General features: G+C 49.0%; 1 protein-coding gene across 2 annotated transcripts in view; it reads left to right on the forward strand.

Moving 5' to 3' along the window:
- LOC105467719 (ATP binding cassette subfamily C member 1 (ABCC1 blood group)) overlaps nt 1-18,482 on the forward strand; it is a 195,150-nt gene that overhangs the window by 171,755 nt on the left and 4,913 nt on the right. For both annotated transcript variants that reach the window (XM_071084179.1, XM_071084180.1), the window contains exons 24-29: nt 1,158-1,357; nt 4,653-4,779; nt 5,653-5,754; nt 11,996-12,142; nt 14,804-14,962; nt 16,908-17,074. In XM_071084179.1, the coding sequence (XP_070940280.1) occupies nt 1,158-1,357; nt 4,653-4,779; nt 5,653-5,754; nt 11,996-12,142; nt 14,804-14,962; nt 16,908-17,074 (902 nt within the window). The remainder of the gene's footprint in view (nt 1-1,157; nt 1,358-4,652; nt 4,780-5,652; nt 5,755-11,995; nt 12,143-14,803; nt 14,963-16,907; nt 17,075-18,482) is intronic.

An 18,482-nucleotide genomic window follows, 5' to 3' on the forward strand; every position in this document is an offset into this window, starting at 1 on the left:
GAGGGTGACAAGATTGACCCCATCTTCATGGGCATCTCAGCTGGGCTGAGTGTCCCAGAACCGGCCATTGCAGGGACACAGTCACCCCTGAGGGGATGTGATCAACAGGTGGAATTCTGTCACTTAACCGTAGTCAACAGCTAACTGAGTGCTTACTGTTAGGTCAAACTATATGAAATTGCTAATATTCATTTCTTATCTATAGAAACAGCCATTTCTTATGGTTCAACCTAATATTACCAGGCACTGTGCTTAGTGACATCATGTATATCTAGATGATTTATGAAATAATGTAGCCACGCAAATATACATCACATGTAAGACTGTAATTCTTACATGTCACCCTCACAATGACCCTGTGAAGCAAGCCTTGTGGGGTTTTTTTTTTTTAATAATTTTTTGTTTTTGTAGAGATGGCGTTTTGCCATGTGCCTGGGCTGATCTCAAACTCCTGACCTCAAGTGATGTCCCGCCTCTGCCTCCTGAAGTGTGGGTATTACAAGCATAAGCCACCACACCTGGCCAAGCAAGCCTTGTTGTTCCCATTTTACAGATGAGGAAACTGAGGCTTAGAGAAATAAAGTGTTAGCCGTGTTTATATTGCCAGTCAGTAGTTGAGTCAGGATTTGAACTGAGGTCTCGTTGACCTCAAAGCCTATCCCCAAAACCACACTGCTGGTTCTAGAAAGCCCTAGAGGTGGAAGGCTTCAGAGAGGCAGTACAGGGTAGAGGTTAGCCCTTTGCAGTCCAGATGTCCTGGGTTTGAATCCCAGCTCTGCCCCTTGCTAGCCACGTCACCTTGGGGAGGAGATTAACGAGCTTCTTTGTGCCTTAGTTTACTCATCATATATAGGAATGAGCACCTCATAGGTTTTTTGTGAGGATTGAATGAACTGATGTTTGTAAAAATGCTTAGAACTATGCCTGGAGCAGTAGTCTTTGTATAAGCATGAGCTATTAATCGTCACCATCCTTGTCATTGGTGCTATCCCTGTGCTTCACCAGGTGCATGGGCACCCCTGTGAGAGCAGCCCGGCTCTAACATTTTGCTTCCTGGAGGCTTCGGTGATGTCTAGACGTTGTCCAGCACAGCCGTGCCCTGGGAGCATGGGATGAGGGAACCTTCATCAACTCCCCGCATCTGTTCTCTACTCCAGAGGTTCTACGTGGCCTCCTCCCGGCAGCTGAAGCGCCTCGAGTCCGTCAGCCGCTCCCCGGTCTATTCCCATTTCAACGAGACCTTGCTGGGGGTCAGTGTCATTCGAGCCTTCGAGGAGCAGGAGCGCTTCATTCACCAGAGTGACCTGAAGGTGGACGAGAACCAGAAGGCCTATTACCCTAGCATCGTGGCCAACAGGTGGGCATGGTGGGCCCACAGGAGGAGGCGGAGGAGGCCGCCTTAGCACCTTTTGCCTTTGCCTAGATCTCTTCCTTGTATCTTCAGCTGGGTACAAAGCCAAACCTGGGCCTTTGCAGAAAGGGTGGAGAGGCCTTGATGAGCGCAGAGGACTGATGAATCATTAAGGGTAGAGAGCAGCACTGTAGACATGCAGTGCCTGGGGCATTTAAATGCAGGGACACAGTTGTTCTGGAGTCAGAAAGCCCTGCAGGTGCTTCCCATTAATTGTCGTCCTAGTGACGCAAGACTGTCAGCGACAGACTCTGCTATTGAGAATCTTCATGCTGCTGTTCCTGTCTGGGGGTGGTCATGCACCCCTGGGTGAAGTGTGTCAGAAGCAATTTACTAATACTAAACTGAACCATATGAGATTGTCATCTTGTGGGCCAGATGTCATGGCTCACGCCTATAATCTCAGTACTTTGGGAGGCGGAGGCAGGAGGATCCCTTAAGGCCAGAGATTCCAGGCCAGCCTGGGCAACATAGCAAGACCCTCATCTCTCTTAAAAAAAAAAAAAAAAAAAAAAAAGGGCCGGGCGCAGTGGCTCAAGCCTGAAATCCCAGCACTTTGGGAGGCCGAGACGGGTGGATCGCAAGGTCAGGAGATGGAGACCATCCTGGCTAACCCAGTGAAACTCCGTCTCTACTAAAAAATACAAAAAACTAGCCCGGCGAGGTGGTGGGCGCCTGTAGTCCCAGTTACTCGGGCAGCTGAGGCAGGAGAATGGCATAAACCCGGGAGGCAGAGCTTGCAGTGAACTGAGATCTGGCCACCGCACTCCAGCCTGGGCGACAGAGCGAGACTCAGTCTCAAAAAAAAAAAAGTAGCCTGTCATGGTGGTGTGTGCCTGTAGTCCTAGCTTCTTGAGAGGCTGAGGCTGGAGGATCGTTTGAGCCCAGGAGTTCAAAGATGCATTGAGCTATGATTGCACCACTGCACTCCAGCCTGGGCGACAGAATGAGATCCTGTCTCTGGAAAAACAAAAAAAAGGAGATGGGGGTGGGAGATTGACAGCTTGCGGATCACAGATAATAGCATCAATCCAAAAGAGGCAGAAGTTTGCTAATTATTTGCTGAATTTAGAGAAGTGTCTGACTTACCCCTAAAATAGCATCTCTCTCACCCATTTGCATCCTGATAGACTTTGCTGACAAAGTGACCACACCCCAGAGGTGTCCCACAGCCATTAGCCCATCTTACACCCTCTCATCCCAAGTATAAACCTGGGTGCGCCAACCCTGAATGACTAGAGACCTTGACTTCCCTTGCAGAATTTTTAGGGAGTTTGTCACAATCTGGCTGTGTCTGCCGGAGTAGTAAGGATCAATCACGTGGTTCATAACGGCTGCAGTGGAGAAAAGATCAACACCCCATCTTCCTAGAATGCTTTATATTAGAACATTAAAGTAATAGTTACAGTGCTATATGATATCATACGAAGCCTAGCTTTAAACAAATAAGGTGGCCAGGCGCGGTGGCTCACGTCTGTAATCCCAGCACTTTGGGAGGCCAAGGCGGGTGGATCACCTGAAGTCAGGAGTTCGAGATGAGCCTGGTCAACATGGTAAAACTCCGTCTATATTAAAAATACAAAAAAATTAGCTGGGCATGGTGGTGGGTGCCTGTAGTCCCAACTACTTGGGAGGCAGAGGCAGAAGAATCACTTGAACCCAGGAGGCAGAGGTTTCGGTGAGCCAAGTCTGTGCCATTGCACTCCAGCCTGGGCAACAAGAGCAAAACTCCATCTCAAAAAATAATAGAATAGCACAGGAGAGAAGAGAAGAATAAAATGAAAAGTAAAATAAAATAGTTCTGATGCTACGTGATACCATACGTAACCTAGCTTTAAACAAATAAGATGACCGGGCACAGTGTTCACATCTGTAATCCCAGCACTTTGGGTGGCCAAGGTAGGAGGGTCGCTTGAGACCAAGAGTTTGAGACCAGCCTGGGCGCTATAGGGAGACCCTGTCCCTGAAAAAAAAGAAAAAAACAAAAAAAAAAGCCAGGTGTGGTGGCGTGGGCCTGTAGTCCCAGCTACTCAGGCTGAGGCAGGGGGATCACTTGAACCTGGAAGGTTGAGGCTGCAATGAGCTGTGATCATGTCATCCACAGTCCAGCCTGGATGACAGAGCAAGACCCCATCTCAAAAAAAACAAAACGACAGAAAACAAGATTTCCGTGTCTATTTTAAAGGATAAAATAGTGTATTTTCACATTTTGAAATGAAGAAGAGTCTGGGTTTGGGAACGTTACAGTGATGTTTACTCGTGCTCGTTACCCACCGCCCTCTCAGATCTGTCTCGTAGCAAGAGACTGTTATTTTCTACTTGTTTTTAGCCAAAAGGCTGAGAAATAATGATGGTTATTTTTAAATCACTGGTGTCTCTTATAGTTGATGTCTTCTTAGTATTTAGGAATTTCCAGGACGTCTTTTTTGTTGTTGTTGTTAATGCATTATATGTGTGTGTGTGTATATATGTGTATATGTGTGTGTATATATATATACACTGTATATACACTGTATATACATATACATATATATATACACACACACACAGAGAAAGAGAGAGAGAGAGAGAGATGATTACAGGCGTTAGCCACTGCGCCCGGCTTATATATATATGTTTTAAAGACTTCAATGAGAAAAAGGTTGGTTTTTAAAAAGGCAAGGCCGGGCGCGGTGGCTCAAGCCTGTAATCCCAGCACTTTGGGAGGCCGAGGCGGGCGGATCACAAGGTCAGGAGATCGAGACCACAGTGAAACCCCGTCTCTACTAAAAATACAAAAAAATTAGCCGGGCGCGGTGGCGGGCGCCTGTAGTCCCAGCTACTCAGGAGGCTGAGGCAGGAGAATGGCGGGAACCCGGGAGGCGGAGCTTGCAGTGAGCCGAGATCGCGCCACTGCACTCCAGCCTGGGCAACAGCGTGAGACTCCGTCTCAAAAAAATAAAAAAATAAAATAAAAAGGCAAGCTTCAGATTCCAGGGAAGATTGCCTCTGTAGAGCTGTGTTTTAATCCATGGGTTTGCCAGATTCATGAGTGTTTACTGGCATATTGTGCGCTTTCGGCCCTCCCTCCTCTGCGCCCATTGTGCGTGTTTTGAAAAAGCAGTGTCAGGATGGGCTCTCTGGAACTGTTGCGGAGTTACTTGAGTTAGCAAAGAATCCCCTTCTGCCCCCAAGAGCTGTAAGCCGAGTCTCTGTAAAGCTGACTCCACGCCTGTTTGTCTGCCTGTGTGTCCTGGTGCAGGTGGCTGGCCGTGCGGTTGGAGTGTGTGGGCAACTGCATCGTTCTGTTTGCTGCCCTGTTCGCGGTGATCTCTAGGCACAGCCTTAGCGCTGGCTTGGTGGGCCTCTCAGTGTCTTACTCATTGCAGGTAAGAGAGGATGCTCGTAACTGGATTATTAAAGTCTGTTAATGGGGGAGCCAGTTGTCCTTTTCTTTGGATTCCAACTGCAACAGCAATGGGGGAGAGGAACGTGAGAGGCATGGAGTTTCAGGAGTGGGTAGAGCGCCTGGTGACCAACTAGAGCAGGAGAGGGATTTGACATGAATCCAGTATTTCCCCCATTAGTCACAGAGATTCCTTGGTGGCCCAAGAGGATACTTCCAGCTACGAGGGGAATGCTTTTAAAACTATGAATTTCCCTTTAAGAACTGCTTTAGCTGCATCTCACAAATGGTGATACATTGTGTTTTCATATTGTCACCTGGTTAAAAATATTTTCCAGTTTCTTATTACTTTTGTGACCCATGAGTTATTTTGGAAACATGGTATATGTGCTTAGGAGATAGCAATGTGGCAGGCCTCGGTGATGGCTATAGCTGGGTTTGTTAATTTCTGTACCTTTCTTACCTGTTTCATAATTTATAACTTTTTTTTTTTTTTTTTGGAGACAGAGTCTTACTCTGTTGCCCAGGCTGGAATGCAGTGGCATGATCATGGCTCACTGCAACCTCTGCCTCCTGGGTTCGAGTGACTCTCCTGCCTCAGCCTCCCCAAATAGCTGGGGTTACAGGCGTGTGTCACCACGGCTGGCTAATTTTTGTATTTTTAGTAGCAACTGATGGGGTTTCACCATGTTGGCCAGGCTGGTCTCAAACCTCTGACCTCAGATGATCTGCCCGCCTCGGCCTCCGATAATTCATTCTTGTTGAAAATAATTTGTTTCCTGTTATCTCAGTGGAAAAAGAAAAGAAAAATATGCCTGCTCACTCTAGAAATGCCGCGTGACTCTTCCACTCGCAGGTCACCACGTACTTGAATTGGCTGGTTCGGATGTCATCTGAGATGGAAACCAACATCGTGGCCGTGGAGAGACTCAAGGAGTATTCAGAGACCGAGAAGGAGGTAGGCAAGGGCCCCTGGCCGGACCTGTAGGTCTTTGGTGTAGCTTTACCCCAAGGAGATCTCTGAGCCCTGTCCTGTGCACCTCTGCCTCTGAGCAGGGGAGTGAGCTGGATACCCCACCAGGTAGAGGTGCGTCTTAGGCTTGTCCAGTCTGTTTGCAGCACTTACTTAGAGCTCAGTGTTAGGGTGAAAATAATTTACTGGCTTTCCCCAAGATTTGGGGTATCCATGTACGAGACCGTGGGATGCTATCAGGGCATTCAGAAGGCATTCACATTGTGAAGAAGGTCCCCCTCTAGTTCTTGTTCATAACTTGGAACAGTATCACCGAGAAAGTCTTGGTCTGGTGCTGGCAGGTCTTTAACACCTTAGCAATTGAGATGATCTCCCTTCAATAGATAAACAGCAGCCTTTGCACTTAGAGCCTCAACAGGACGGCCTCTATCAAAAATAACCTTCTGTTGTTTGTTATGTATTTGGTTTTTTTGTATGTGAGATGGAGTCTCACTGTTGCCCAGGCTGGAGTACAGAGGTGTGATCTCGGCTTACTGCAACCTCCGCCTCCCAGGTTCAAGTAATTCTCCTGCCTCATCCTCTGGAATAGCTGGGATTACAGGTGCCTGCCATCATGCCTGGCTAATTTTTGTATTTTTAGTAGAGATGGCGTTTCACTAAGTTGGCCAGGCTGGTCTCAAACTCTTGACCTCAGAATATCCACCTGCCTCAGCCTCCCAAAGTGCTGGGATTATAGGCTTGAGCCACTGCACCTGCCCTATTGTGTATTTGTATGGGGGACTCCTGTTACGGAAAATACTACTACTTTACCATTTGTGATTGTAATAAATGTTCCTCTTAAGTAAGTTGAGAAATGAAGCCTAAGTGACTTGATTAAGCATATTAAAACAACAAGAGAATGAGTCGATGCATACTACACAAATGATGTAGCCGAGAACTGACCAAAGTTTGGAAAACCCTGCAGTTATTTAACCACAGCCCCCTTTTTATAGATGGAGAAACAGGGAACCTGGGGAGGCACGATGGCTGATCCAAGGTCCCACATGGCTTGGTAGAACAGCTGGGACCAGGACCTGTGCTTCCAGTCTTTGATGTCGCGTTGCACTTAATAACTGCGTTCTTAGGCCCTGAGCACCAGCACGAGTAGGAACAGCAGTGATAATCACAGTAATGCCTGGCGACACCCCCACCCCCACCAGTAATGATAACAGGGACACACGTAGTGCCTTGTAGAATGTCAGAGCCAGACCTAAATGTTTAACACAGAGTAATACGCTCAATCTTTATCCTGCCCTATGATTGATTTCTGAGAAACGGTCTCATGCTTGCCCAGGTTAGAGTGTGGCGCGATCTCACTCGCTGCCTCCCAGGCTCAAGTGATTCTCCTCCTGAGTGTCTGGTACCACAGGCGCATGCCATCACGCCCGCTGATGTTTGTATTTTTAGTAGAGATGGGGTTTTGCCATGTTGCCCAGACCGGTCTCGATCTCCTGAGCTCGAGTGATCTTCCTGCCTTGGCCTCCCAAAGTGCTGGGATTACAAGCGAGAGCCACCATGCTTGGCCCAGCCCTATGATTTAGGTGCTGTTATTACCCCAATTTTACAGGTGAGGAAACTGAGACAAAAAGGTGAAGTTATTTGCCCAAGATCACATGGCTGGTAAATGGCAGACCTAGGCATTGAGCCTGTGCCTTCTCGGAGACCCTGTCCAGTGCCATGGGGGTCATGCTACACTGCCTCCTGAGGAGATGCCCCTTGGGAGTGAGACCAAGGCCTCTGCAAGGTCTGTTCTCCTGAGGAATTCACAGAGGTGACCTCAACCCACTCCTTTAACATTCTAACTGGGTGAACCCGTCCCGTGTCACGGGTGAGCATTGTAAGAATGGCGTGAGTGTCCCCGTGAGGAACCAAGGGTGCATTACACCGGCAGCTTCCAACTTGACACTGAATTTATATAATTCATTTACAGGGCATTTCATTTAGGTTTGGTTTGGCTTTTTTTTTTTAATATGGAATTTTGCTTTTTTTGCCCAGGCTGGAATGCAGTGGCACAATCTTGGCTCACTGCAACCTCCACCTCCTGGGTTCAAGTGATTCTCCTGCCTCAGCCTCCCAAGTACCTGGGATTACAAGCACCTGCCATCCCGCCCAGCTAACTTATTTCATTAGTTTTTATAATAGCCTCATTGATATGTGAATTTCATATGCCGCACAATTCACCTAGTTAAAGCATGCAGTTTGACTGAATTCAGTTTTGTTTTTTTGTTTGTTCGATACTGAGTCTGACTCTAGGCTGGAGTGCAGTGGCATGATCTCAGCTCACTGCAACCTCCACCTCCTGGGTTCAAGCGATTCTCAGCCTCCTGAGTAGCTGGGATTACAGGCAATTTTTGTATTTTTAGTAGAGACGGGATTTCACCCTTTTGGCCCGGCTGGTGTCGGACTCTTGACCTCGTGATCCACCTGCCTCAGCCTCCCAAAGTGCTGGGATCACAGGTGTCAGCCACCACGCTCGGCCTGAGTTCAGTTTTCAAAAGCATTTTACTTTTGACTGAGTTTTATATTTTTCGAAGGAGTGTGTTTGACAAACCCAGGAGAAAGTAATCGTCCTCATTAGTCCTACCACTATTCTGTATTTACATGTATTTTTATATACAGATAGAAAGCTCCACATACTTCTCTCCATTCCCCTCACTGTGTTGTTATAGTATCTCCCCTTCAATTATGTACATAAATTATAAAATAGAGATATGCTTGTTATTTTAAAAAAGAAAAAATCAATACAGGGCTGGACACAGTGGCCCACACCTGTAATCCCAGCACTCTGAGAGGCCAAGGTGGGTTGGTCACTTGAAGCCAGGAGTTCGAGACCAGTCTGGCCAACATGGTGAATCCCGTCTGTACTAAAAATACAAAAATTAGCCGGGCATGGTGGTGGGTGCCTGTAATCCCAGCTACTTGGGAGGCTGAGGTGGGAGGATCGCTGGAACCCAGGAGGTGGAGGTTGCAGTGAGCTGAGGTCATATCACTACACTCCAGCCTGGGTGACAGAGCAAGACTGTCTCAAAAAAAAAAAACCCCAAAAAATAAGTTTATGGCAGAGAATGAAAGTTGGTTCCTGTTGCCAGGCATGGTGGCTCATGCCTGTAATCCTAGCACTTTGGGAGGCCGAGGCGGGCGGATCACAAGGTCAGGAGTTCGAGACCAGCCTGGCCAACATGGTGAAACCCTGTCTCTACTAAATATAAATAAATAAATTTTCTGGGTGTGGTGGCACATGCCTGTAATCCCAGCTACTCAGCAGGCTGAGGCAGGAGAATTGTTTGAACTGGGACCCGGGAGGCAGAGGTTGCAGTGAGCTGAGATCACGCCATTGCACTCCAGCCTGGGCAAAAGGAGCAAAACTCTGTCTTAAAAAAAAAAAAAAGAAAGAAAGAAAGTTTGTTCCTGTTTGCCCGGTTCCTCTCCTTCCCAGAGAAAGGCTCCATTAGCATTCAGGTGCATTTCCCCCAGAACTTTCCGGTGTGGATTCCCACATACCCCCACACGTTTGTTTGCTTGTTTCTTTTTCTTTTAACATAAGTGAGATCTACCTGTTATCCTGTGACACCTTTTCTTTAACCATGAGGCACCTTTGCATCCGCGTTTAATAATAGTCACTGCCTCTAAGGGCTGCTGTGAGGCCCAGATGAGATCATGGGTCTCAAGTGCTGAGCAGAGCAACTTGCATTAGTTGCACTGAAAGTGCTCAGTAACACTTACTTTTTGGCCGCGCGCAGTGGCTCAGGCCTGTAATCCCAGCACTTTGGCCCACTGCAACCTCTGCCTCCCAGGTTCTAGTTATCCTCCTGCCTCAGCCTCCCAAGTAGCTGAGATTACAGGCTCCCACCCATCAGGCCCAGCTAATTTGTGTATTTTTAGTAGAGCCAGGGTTTCACCGTGTTGGTCAGGCTGGTCTCAAACCCCTGACCTCAAGTGATCTGCCCGCCTCGGCCTCCCTAAGTGCTGGGATTACAGGTGTGAGCCACCGCGCCTGGCCACGCCGTTATTTTATAGCACATCCACAAAAGGGCTGCGTGTCGTGCCTAACAGGTACCCGGCGTTTTCTTGTGATGTGCTCTCTGCTGTGCCCCTGAGCTTGGCCATATGCTCTGCAGCCTGGTTCAGCACCTGTGTGTGCCCTGGAGGAATGTGCACACCCTGAGGCTAAAACCACTGAACCGGGCCCAGGCCACATCCCGCCGTGGGCCGCAGGAAATGCTGAACTGAACTACTTTTCAGAAGGAGGGTGGTGTGTCCCTGGGCAAGTCACCGCCCCTCTCTGTGCCTCAGTCTTCTTGTGTGTAAACTGGGGATAGTAAAAGGATCCCCCACATGGGATTGCTGTGAGGACTGGATGAGGCACTGTGATACAGCTGCTGCTTTTATCCTTGCCTTCCTGCCGGTGGGGGCAGCCAGGGTCACTCACTGTCATTCTCATACCTGTCTGGAGAAGACCACTCATTTTATTGACTCTGTTTGTTTATAAATATTTATTTAAAAAAAAAAATTTATCAAAAAGTAAGTTTTATTGGCATCTAAAAAAATTTACCCAACATTGAAACATAACATCAATATTTATGTTATTGTGTTCTTGTTTCTTTTTTTTTTTGAGACGGAGTCCCGCTCTGTCGCCCAGGCTGGAGTGCAGTGGCGCGATCTCGGCTCACTGTAAGCTCCGCCTCCCGGGTTCCTGCCTTTCTCCTGCCTCAGCCTCCTGAGCAGCTGGGACTACAGGCGCCCGCCACTACGCCCGGCTAATTTTTTGTATTTTTAGTAGAGACGGGGTTTCACCGAGTTAGCCAGGATGGTCTCGATCTCCTGACCTCGTGATCCGCCCGCCTCGGCCTCCCTCTTGTTTCTTTTTTACTCACTGCAGTGTGAGGAGCAAATCACAAACATTTACTTAACAGAAACAGAGAGCATAGTGTAGATTTTACAAAATCACTTTTTAAAATCTCTGTATTGTGCTCCTCAAATATCTAGAGCCAGTGTGTGTATAAAATGTCACACTGTTGACTAAACCTTAAAATGCTACATCAGCCTAAGGATACGGATAAGATATACCTCTACTTGCTCTTTTGAAAAATATCTATTACCTTATCCAACCTAATGATAGCTATCTAAAAAATTCTTTCTTTCATAGGAAGTCTCTGACAAGCTGTTATCCATTTCCTTGACGTTAAAAGAATCTGGGGGCAACATTTCTATTTTATCAGAAAAATTCTTTTAAAGTTTACCTATCATGTTCATATTAAGAACATTGTGTGTGACTGGGCATGGTGGCTCATGCCTGTAATCCCAGCACTTTGGGAGGTGGAGGTGGGCGGATCACCTGAGGTCGGGAGTTAAGAGACCAGCCTGGCCAACATGGTGAAACCATGTCTCTACCAAATGGTGGCGGGCGCCTGTAGTCCCAGCTACTCAGGAGGCTGAAGCAGGAGAATCGTTTGAACCTGGGAGGCAGAGGTTGCAGTGAGCTGAGATCATGCCATTGCACTCCAGCCTGGGAGACAGAACGAGACGCCATCTCAAAAAAAAAAAAAAAAGCAATGTCTGTAGAAGTCAGTTGTTCAGCTATTTTAAGAGAAAGGTGAACATGAACATCAGGTTAATTCTGGCAGACAAAAATGAACTGCTGTGGTCCAGTCAGCCATTATGTACCACAGAGAGATGCCAGCGTTACAGAAGGGTGTCTCTGTCCTACTGAACGATGATTATGTCCCCTCAGTTTCTGTGCGTTCTACCACTGGTTCACTTTCTACGTCAGCAGCTGTGTCACTCTTCTTATTTATGTTCGTATTTATTGAGCACCTACTATGTACTCTGAGCCCTGGGATACAGCAGTGAACAATTAGAGCCTGTCCTCATGGAGTGGCTGGTGCAGTGGGCGTGGGAGACAGTGTGCACTCAAGCGTACGAGCCCCGAGAGGGCTGGGGACAGGCAGTGCCCTGAAGGAGAAGGCAGCACGGGAGGGGACAGAGGGACACAGGGCTGGGAGGGCGCTCTGCATCGACCAGAGATCCACAGGATGCCAGGGGGTCTTTTGGGGAAGAACGTTCCAGGAAGGGCAGCCCCCCAGTGCTGAGGCCTGCGGCAGAGTGAGTGAGAGGGGAGGTCAGGGGAGTCACGGCTTTCCAGGATGGACTGGGAATTCCTTACTGTCTCCCTCTGCTGCGATCAAAGGCACCTTGGCAAATCCAGGAGACAGCTCCGCCCAGCAACTGGCCCCAGGTGGGCCGAGTGGAATTCCGGAACTACTGCCTGCGGTACCGAGAGGACCTGGACTTCGTTCTCAGGCACATCAATGTCACCATCAGTGGGGGAGAAAAGGTGGGTACACATGGCCCCATTCCTCTACCCATCCCCAGTCGGGCACAGGGTGCCACCGGGCAGATGAATCAAGCTGTGGCGTCTCCGCAGTCACTCACGGCTCCACACCTCCGCTTGAATGGCTTTTCCAGGGGATGGGAGTGGAGCGTGGCAGTAAAAGCTGTTCAGAGCGCATCCAACTTGTAGAAGTGAAGGCTTTTAGGTGAACTGACAGCCCAAAGACCAAATGAGCCCCACAGATACGTTTTGGAAGATTTTTTATTTATTTATTTTTTTGAGACAGGGTCTCGCTCTGTCGCCCAGGCTAGAGTGTGGTGGTGTGATCTCAGCCCACTGCAACCACAGCCTCCCAGGTCGGGCGACTGCGAGTAGTTGGGACTGCAGGTGTGTGCCGCTACGCCTGGCTAGTTTTGTATTTTTTTGTTGAGATGGAGATCTTACTATGTTGCCCAGGCTGGTCTGGAACTCTTGAGCTCGACCGATCTGCCCGCCTCAGCTTCCCAAAGTGCTGGGATTACAGGAATCAGCCACCATTCCTGGCCCCTGGAAGATGTTTGTTTGTTTGTTTGTTTGTTTTTTGAGATAGAGTCTTACTCTGTTGCCCAGGCCAGAGTGTGGGGGCCCAATCTTAGCTCACTGCAACTTCTGCCTCCCGGGTTCAAGTGATTCTCCTGCCTCAGCCTCCCGAATAGCTGGGATTACAGGCCTATGCTACCACGCCTGGCTGATTTTTGTATTATTAGTAGAGATGGGGTTTTGCCACGTTGGCCAGGCTGGTCTTAAACTCCTGACCTCAAGTGATCCACCCGCCTTGGCCTCCCCAAGTGCTGGTATTACAGGTGTGAGCCACCGCGCCCAGCCTGGAATAAATTTGAATAAGTTGCAAATACTAAAAAATCTGGAACAATATAAAAATTTATTTTCTGCTTTTTTTGGAAGATGAGAACATCTGGCAACATTGGGCCTGGCTCTTTATAGACAGCCTGTGAGCCTCCTGGTTCACCCCAGTCCCTCCCTGTCCCATTCAGTGCCTACTTGGCCCCTCCAAGACATCAGAATCTGTGATCTCTAGAATAAGGGGTCACCATCCCTTCTAGGGGATGGCTTAAGGGAAGTGAGAACTCGTCAGATTTTTGGAGCCTTCTCTTGGTTCTGAGCTTTTCTTGGAAGAGGTTCCTTGACCTGAGCGAGACCGTTAGGCTGTCCTCTGGAATCGGTCTGAGAGTATTCCTGGCCGTTTGCTGGGGAAGAAGGCTGCTTTCACCTCTGGACATAGGGACTTGTTGCACTGTTCTTACGTCACTCCCACAAAGCTCAGAACATTCTGTTCCCGGCAGATAATTTCTGTCTGAGTTACCGAGAAGAGCAGAGTGGGTGATGTTCTTGCTGTCTTTGTTTTTTTTTTATTTTGTTTTATTTTGAGACAGGGTCTCACTCTGTCACCCAGGCTGGAGTCCAGTGGTGCTATCTCGGCTCACTGCAACCTCCGTCGCCCAGGTTCAAGTGATTCTCCTGCCTCAGTCTCCTGAGTATCTGGGACTACAGGTGCCCGCCACCATGCCCAGCTAGTTTTTGTAGTTTTAGTAGAGATGGGGTGTCACCATGTTGGCCAGGCTGGTCTCAAACTCCTGACCTCAGGTGATCCGCCCGCATCGGCCTCCCAAAGTGCTGGGACTATAGGCACGAACCAGCACACCCCAGCCCTTATTGAGTCTTTATGACTTATCTCACGTCATGAGAATTTTTGCCCGCATGCTGCTCTGTGACACCCCTGTAGGAGGGTAGAGGAAGCCCGCCTCTCAGGAGCCCAGCAGGAAGGGGAGAATTGGAGATCAGGAGCGTCAGTCATTGACCATTAGCCAGAGAACCTAGTTCCTTCAAGAGAGGATGCACGGCCGGGCGCGGTGGCTCAAGCCTGTAATCCCAGCACTTTGGGAGGCCGAGACAGGCGGATCACAAGGTCAGGAGATTGAGACCATCCTGGCTAACACGGTAAAACCCCGTCTCTACTAAAAAATACAAAAAACTAGCCGGGCGAGGTGGCCAGCGCCTGTAGTCCCAGCTACTCGGGAGGCTGAGGCAGGAGAATGGCGTAAACCCGGGAGGCGGAGCTTGCAGTGAGCTGAGATCCGGCCATTGCACTCCAGCCTGGGAGACAGAGCAAGACTCCGTCTCAAAAAAAAAAAAAAAAAAAAAGAGGATGCACGGAGACCAGGTCATAGCAAAGGGCCAGAAGGTCTGCCTGAATCTTGCAGATATTTCAACAGCTCATGATGGGAAACTCACCATCAGAGATGTGGAAAACAGCGTGGGGAAATGAGGAAATGCCTGATTATTACTTAATAGTTACTTGAGTTGAAACAAATAGGGCTTTGCTGGAAATTCCTTCTGCCTCTTGTGTATCTCTTTTGAGGTCTCTAGTAACTTATAAAAAGCTGAGTAATTCCTTTCGGGAGCCTGGCAAAGGGAAGAGTCCTTCTTGACCTTCGACCGAAACACCCTTAAAGGGGTGTCTCTGGGCAGCAGGCGAGGGAGAGGGCTGTGGAGTTGGCTCGACCAGATGACTGATGCCTGAGGTGGGGCCGAGATGAGGGCACTGTGGGGCAGGGACAAGTCCGGATGCCAGCATTCCCACCACACCTGCACCCTTCTGTCCTGCAGGTCGGCATCGTGGGACGGACGGGAGCTGGGAAGTCATCCCTGACGCTGGGCTTATTTCGGATCAACGAGTCTGCCGAAGGAGAGATCATCATCGATGGCATCAACATCGCCAGGATCGGCCTGCACGACCTCCGCTTCAAGATCACCATCATCCCCCAGGTGGGCTCTGCGTGTGGCCCAGGCGGTGAGCCAGGGCTGGCAAGCCCTGTGATGGCACTAACAGTGATGTATGTATATTTTGGGAGCAAACATACATTTGGCCCTACTTTGTCGTTTTTTGGTTTTGTTTTGTTTTTTCTGAAACAGGGTCTCGCTCTGTTGCCCAGGCTGGAGTGCACTGGTGCAATCTCAGCTCACGGCAACCTCCGTCTCCCAGGCTCAAGCGATTCTCCCATCCCAGCCTCCTCAGTAGCTAGGACTATAGGCACACGCCACCACACCCAGCTACATTTTGTTTTGTATTTTTTGTGGAGATGTGGTTTCACCTTGTTGCCCAGGCTGCTCTTAAATTCCTGGGCTCCAATGATCCACCCACCTTGGCCTCTGAAAGTGCTGGGATTACAGGCGTGAGCCACTGTGCCTGGCCTTCGTTGTTTTCATTGAAGTTAGGCTATGCCACTGTTTCCCTGAATTTCCTGTTAGCATACGATTAACAATGTGGGAATTAACTATCAGCCCCAACTTCCCGTCCCCACAAGGGGTAGTTTCAGAGCGTCTAGAAAAATCCAAAAAGACACCATCTTCTCTCTCTGCTGCCAGAGTCAGACTGAGAATCTCTAACCCTTCCACGAGCTAGACAAAGACTTTCTAATTTTAGATTCACGGGGTGCACCTGCAGGCTTGTTACATGGGTATATTGTATGATGCTGACGCTTGGGCTTCTGCGGATCTCATCACCCAAATATTGAATAAAGTACCTGAGAGAGAGTTTCTGAACCATTACCCTCCTCCATCTGTCCCCACTTTTGGAGGCTCCGGTGTCTATCATTTCCATCTTTACATCCATGAATACCCAGAGTTTAGCTCCCACTTATAAGTCAGAACATGCAGTATATGGTGAGAAATAAGGATTTTCTTTTTTTTTTTTTTTTTTAAATTGAGACAGAGTCTCACTGTGTCACCCAGTTCTGTGTCATGATCTCAGCTTACTGCAACCTCCACCTCCTGGGTTCAAGCGATTCTCCCGCCTCAGCCTCCCAAGTAGCTGGGATTACAGGTGCACACCACCATGCCTGGCTAGTTTTTGTATTTTTGGAGAGACGGGGTTTTACCGTGTTACCTAGGCTGGTCTCAATCTCCTGACCTCAAGTGATCTGCCTGCCTCGGCCTCCCATAGTGCTGGGATGAGCCAACATGCCTGGCTGAAATAAGGATTTTCTAGACCAATCTCTGCAGGTGGATTTCTTAATATGTTGCCTTTTAGTGTAATCTTCCCTAATGTTTCTTACAAGATTCTCTTTTGGAGTTGGAGGACGGGAGAATCCACGGGACTTTGTGTTAGGAATCACCTGTGCTGTATCTCATTTTGGGAGGTTCTCAACCCACTTGCCATATTGAAGGCTCTAGGAAGTTGTATGGAAAGGAAATCTTTTATTCTGCCAAACTCAGCTTTTCCAGACTTTTTAAATTTTTCCTTCATTAAGGAATTTTTTTTTTGTTTTGAGACAGAGTCTCTCTCTGTCACCCAGGCTGGAGTGCAGTGGCATGATCTTAGCTCACTGTAACCTCCATCTCCCAAGTTCAAGTGATTCTCTTGCCTCAGCCTCCCGAGTAGCTGGGACTGCAGGTGTGCGCCGCCATGCCCAGCTGATTTTTGTATTTTTAGTAGAGACAGGGTTTCGCCCTGTTGGTCAGGCTGGTCTCGAACTCCTGACCTCAAGTGATCCGCTCGCCTCAGCCTCCCAAAGTGCTGGGATTACAGGTGTGAACCACTGTGCCTGGCCTTTTTCTCCATTATTAGCGTCTGCAGAAATAGTGATTCCAAGGAGCTCTGACAGCCCACCTTCAGCAGTCCTGGCCAGAGGTCCTTCGGCCTCACGTCGTCTCCATGCATGTCAGCGTGACATAGGCATCACGTGCTGTCCATTCTCTTCTCTCTGAACAGGACCCTGTGTTGTTTTCGGGTTCCCTCCGCATGAACCTGGACCCGTTCAGCCAGTATTCGGACGAAGAAGTCTGGACGTCCCTGGAGCTGGCCCACCTGAAGGGGTTCGTGTCAGCCCTTCCCGACAAGCTGGACCACGAGTGTGCAGAAGGCGGGGAGAACCTCAGGTAGGCGGGGGTGAACAGGGAGACACCAGATAAGGTGTCCTAGGTGCCACCTCGGTAGGGGTGTTTGAAGATTCTGTCCAGGTCTGTGTCAGACCTGGATTTGAATCCCAGTTGTGCCGCAGATAAACCATTTGTCCCTTCACCTCTTGGAGCCTCAGTTTCTGTATCTGTGAAATGGGTCTTAATCCAGGCTCTTTGTACCATGAGGTAGAATAACCAGGATGGCCAGTACATTTCCCACCCGCTCCATGCAGTTGAGAGTGGCTGTCAGTTGCTGAGCTCTGGAAAGGCTTCTGTACCAGCTGGTCACTGGCATTGCTCTGAGCCCTCAAGTCCCCATGCACTACCCCAGCTGTCTTGGTCCTGCTACCAGGATCCTGGAGCTCTGTCCATGACCTGGCAACTAAAGCATTAATGCCTGGCACACCAGCGGAACCTCTGGGGTCCCACTCTGGTGGTGGTTGTTAGTGCCTGCTTCTGGTTCTGTTTTCCGTCTCCATGACAACCAACCATAAAGCAATGATCATTGGAGTATAAAGCAATGATCATTGCTCCCAAACGAGGGCAGTCAGCCGGTTGACTCTGCTGATCTTGGCTGGGCTCACATGCATGTCTGGGGGTCAGCTGGCTGTTGGCCTCAGGTGGGGCAAGAAGGGTATACTCGGCGCATCCCTCATTCTCCAGCAGACCAGTTTGGCATGTCATGGCCATGGCAGGGGCACAAGAGCGTGGAAGCACCCATGTGCATCTCACAGTATTCTTTTGGCTGGTGTTATGTTTGCCAGTGTCCCATTGGCCAAAGCAAGGTACATGTCTGAGTCCAGAGCCACCTGTCATGGCCCCACAGGTGGATAGGGATGCATGGATATTAGCCCTTTTTTTTTTTTTTTTTCCTGAGACAGGGAGTCTCACTGTGTCACCCAGGTTGGAGTGCAGTGGTGCAACCTCCGCCCCCACGCTCAAGCAGTTGTCCTGCCTCTGCCTCTCAAGTAGCTGGGATGACAGGTGCCTGCCACCACGCCCAGTTAATTTTTGCATTTTTAGTGAGATGGAGTACCACCACATTGGCCAGGCTGTCTCGAACTCCTGGTGTTAAGTGATCCGCCCGCCTTAGCCTCACAATGTGCTGGGATTATAGGTGTGAGCCCCTGTGCCCGACTTTTTTTTTCTTGCCTAGGCTGGAGTACAGTGGATTGATCTCAGCCTCTTACTTCTGGACTCGAACAATCCTGCCTCAGTCTCCCGAGTAACTAGGACTATAGGAGCATGCCACTACACCCAGCTTATTTGTTTATTTTTGTTTTTAGGAGAGATGGGGGTCTTGCTTTGTTGCCCAGGCTGGTCTCAAATTCCTGGCTTCAGGCTATCCTGCCACCTCGGCCTCCCAAAGTGCTGGGATTGTAGGTGT

Source organism: Macaca nemestrina, chromosome 18, assembly GCF_043159975.1.
Source record: "Macaca nemestrina isolate mMacNem1 chromosome 18, mMacNem.hap1, whole genome shotgun sequence".
NCBI lineage: Eukaryota > Metazoa > Chordata > Mammalia > Primates > Cercopithecidae > Macaca > Macaca nemestrina.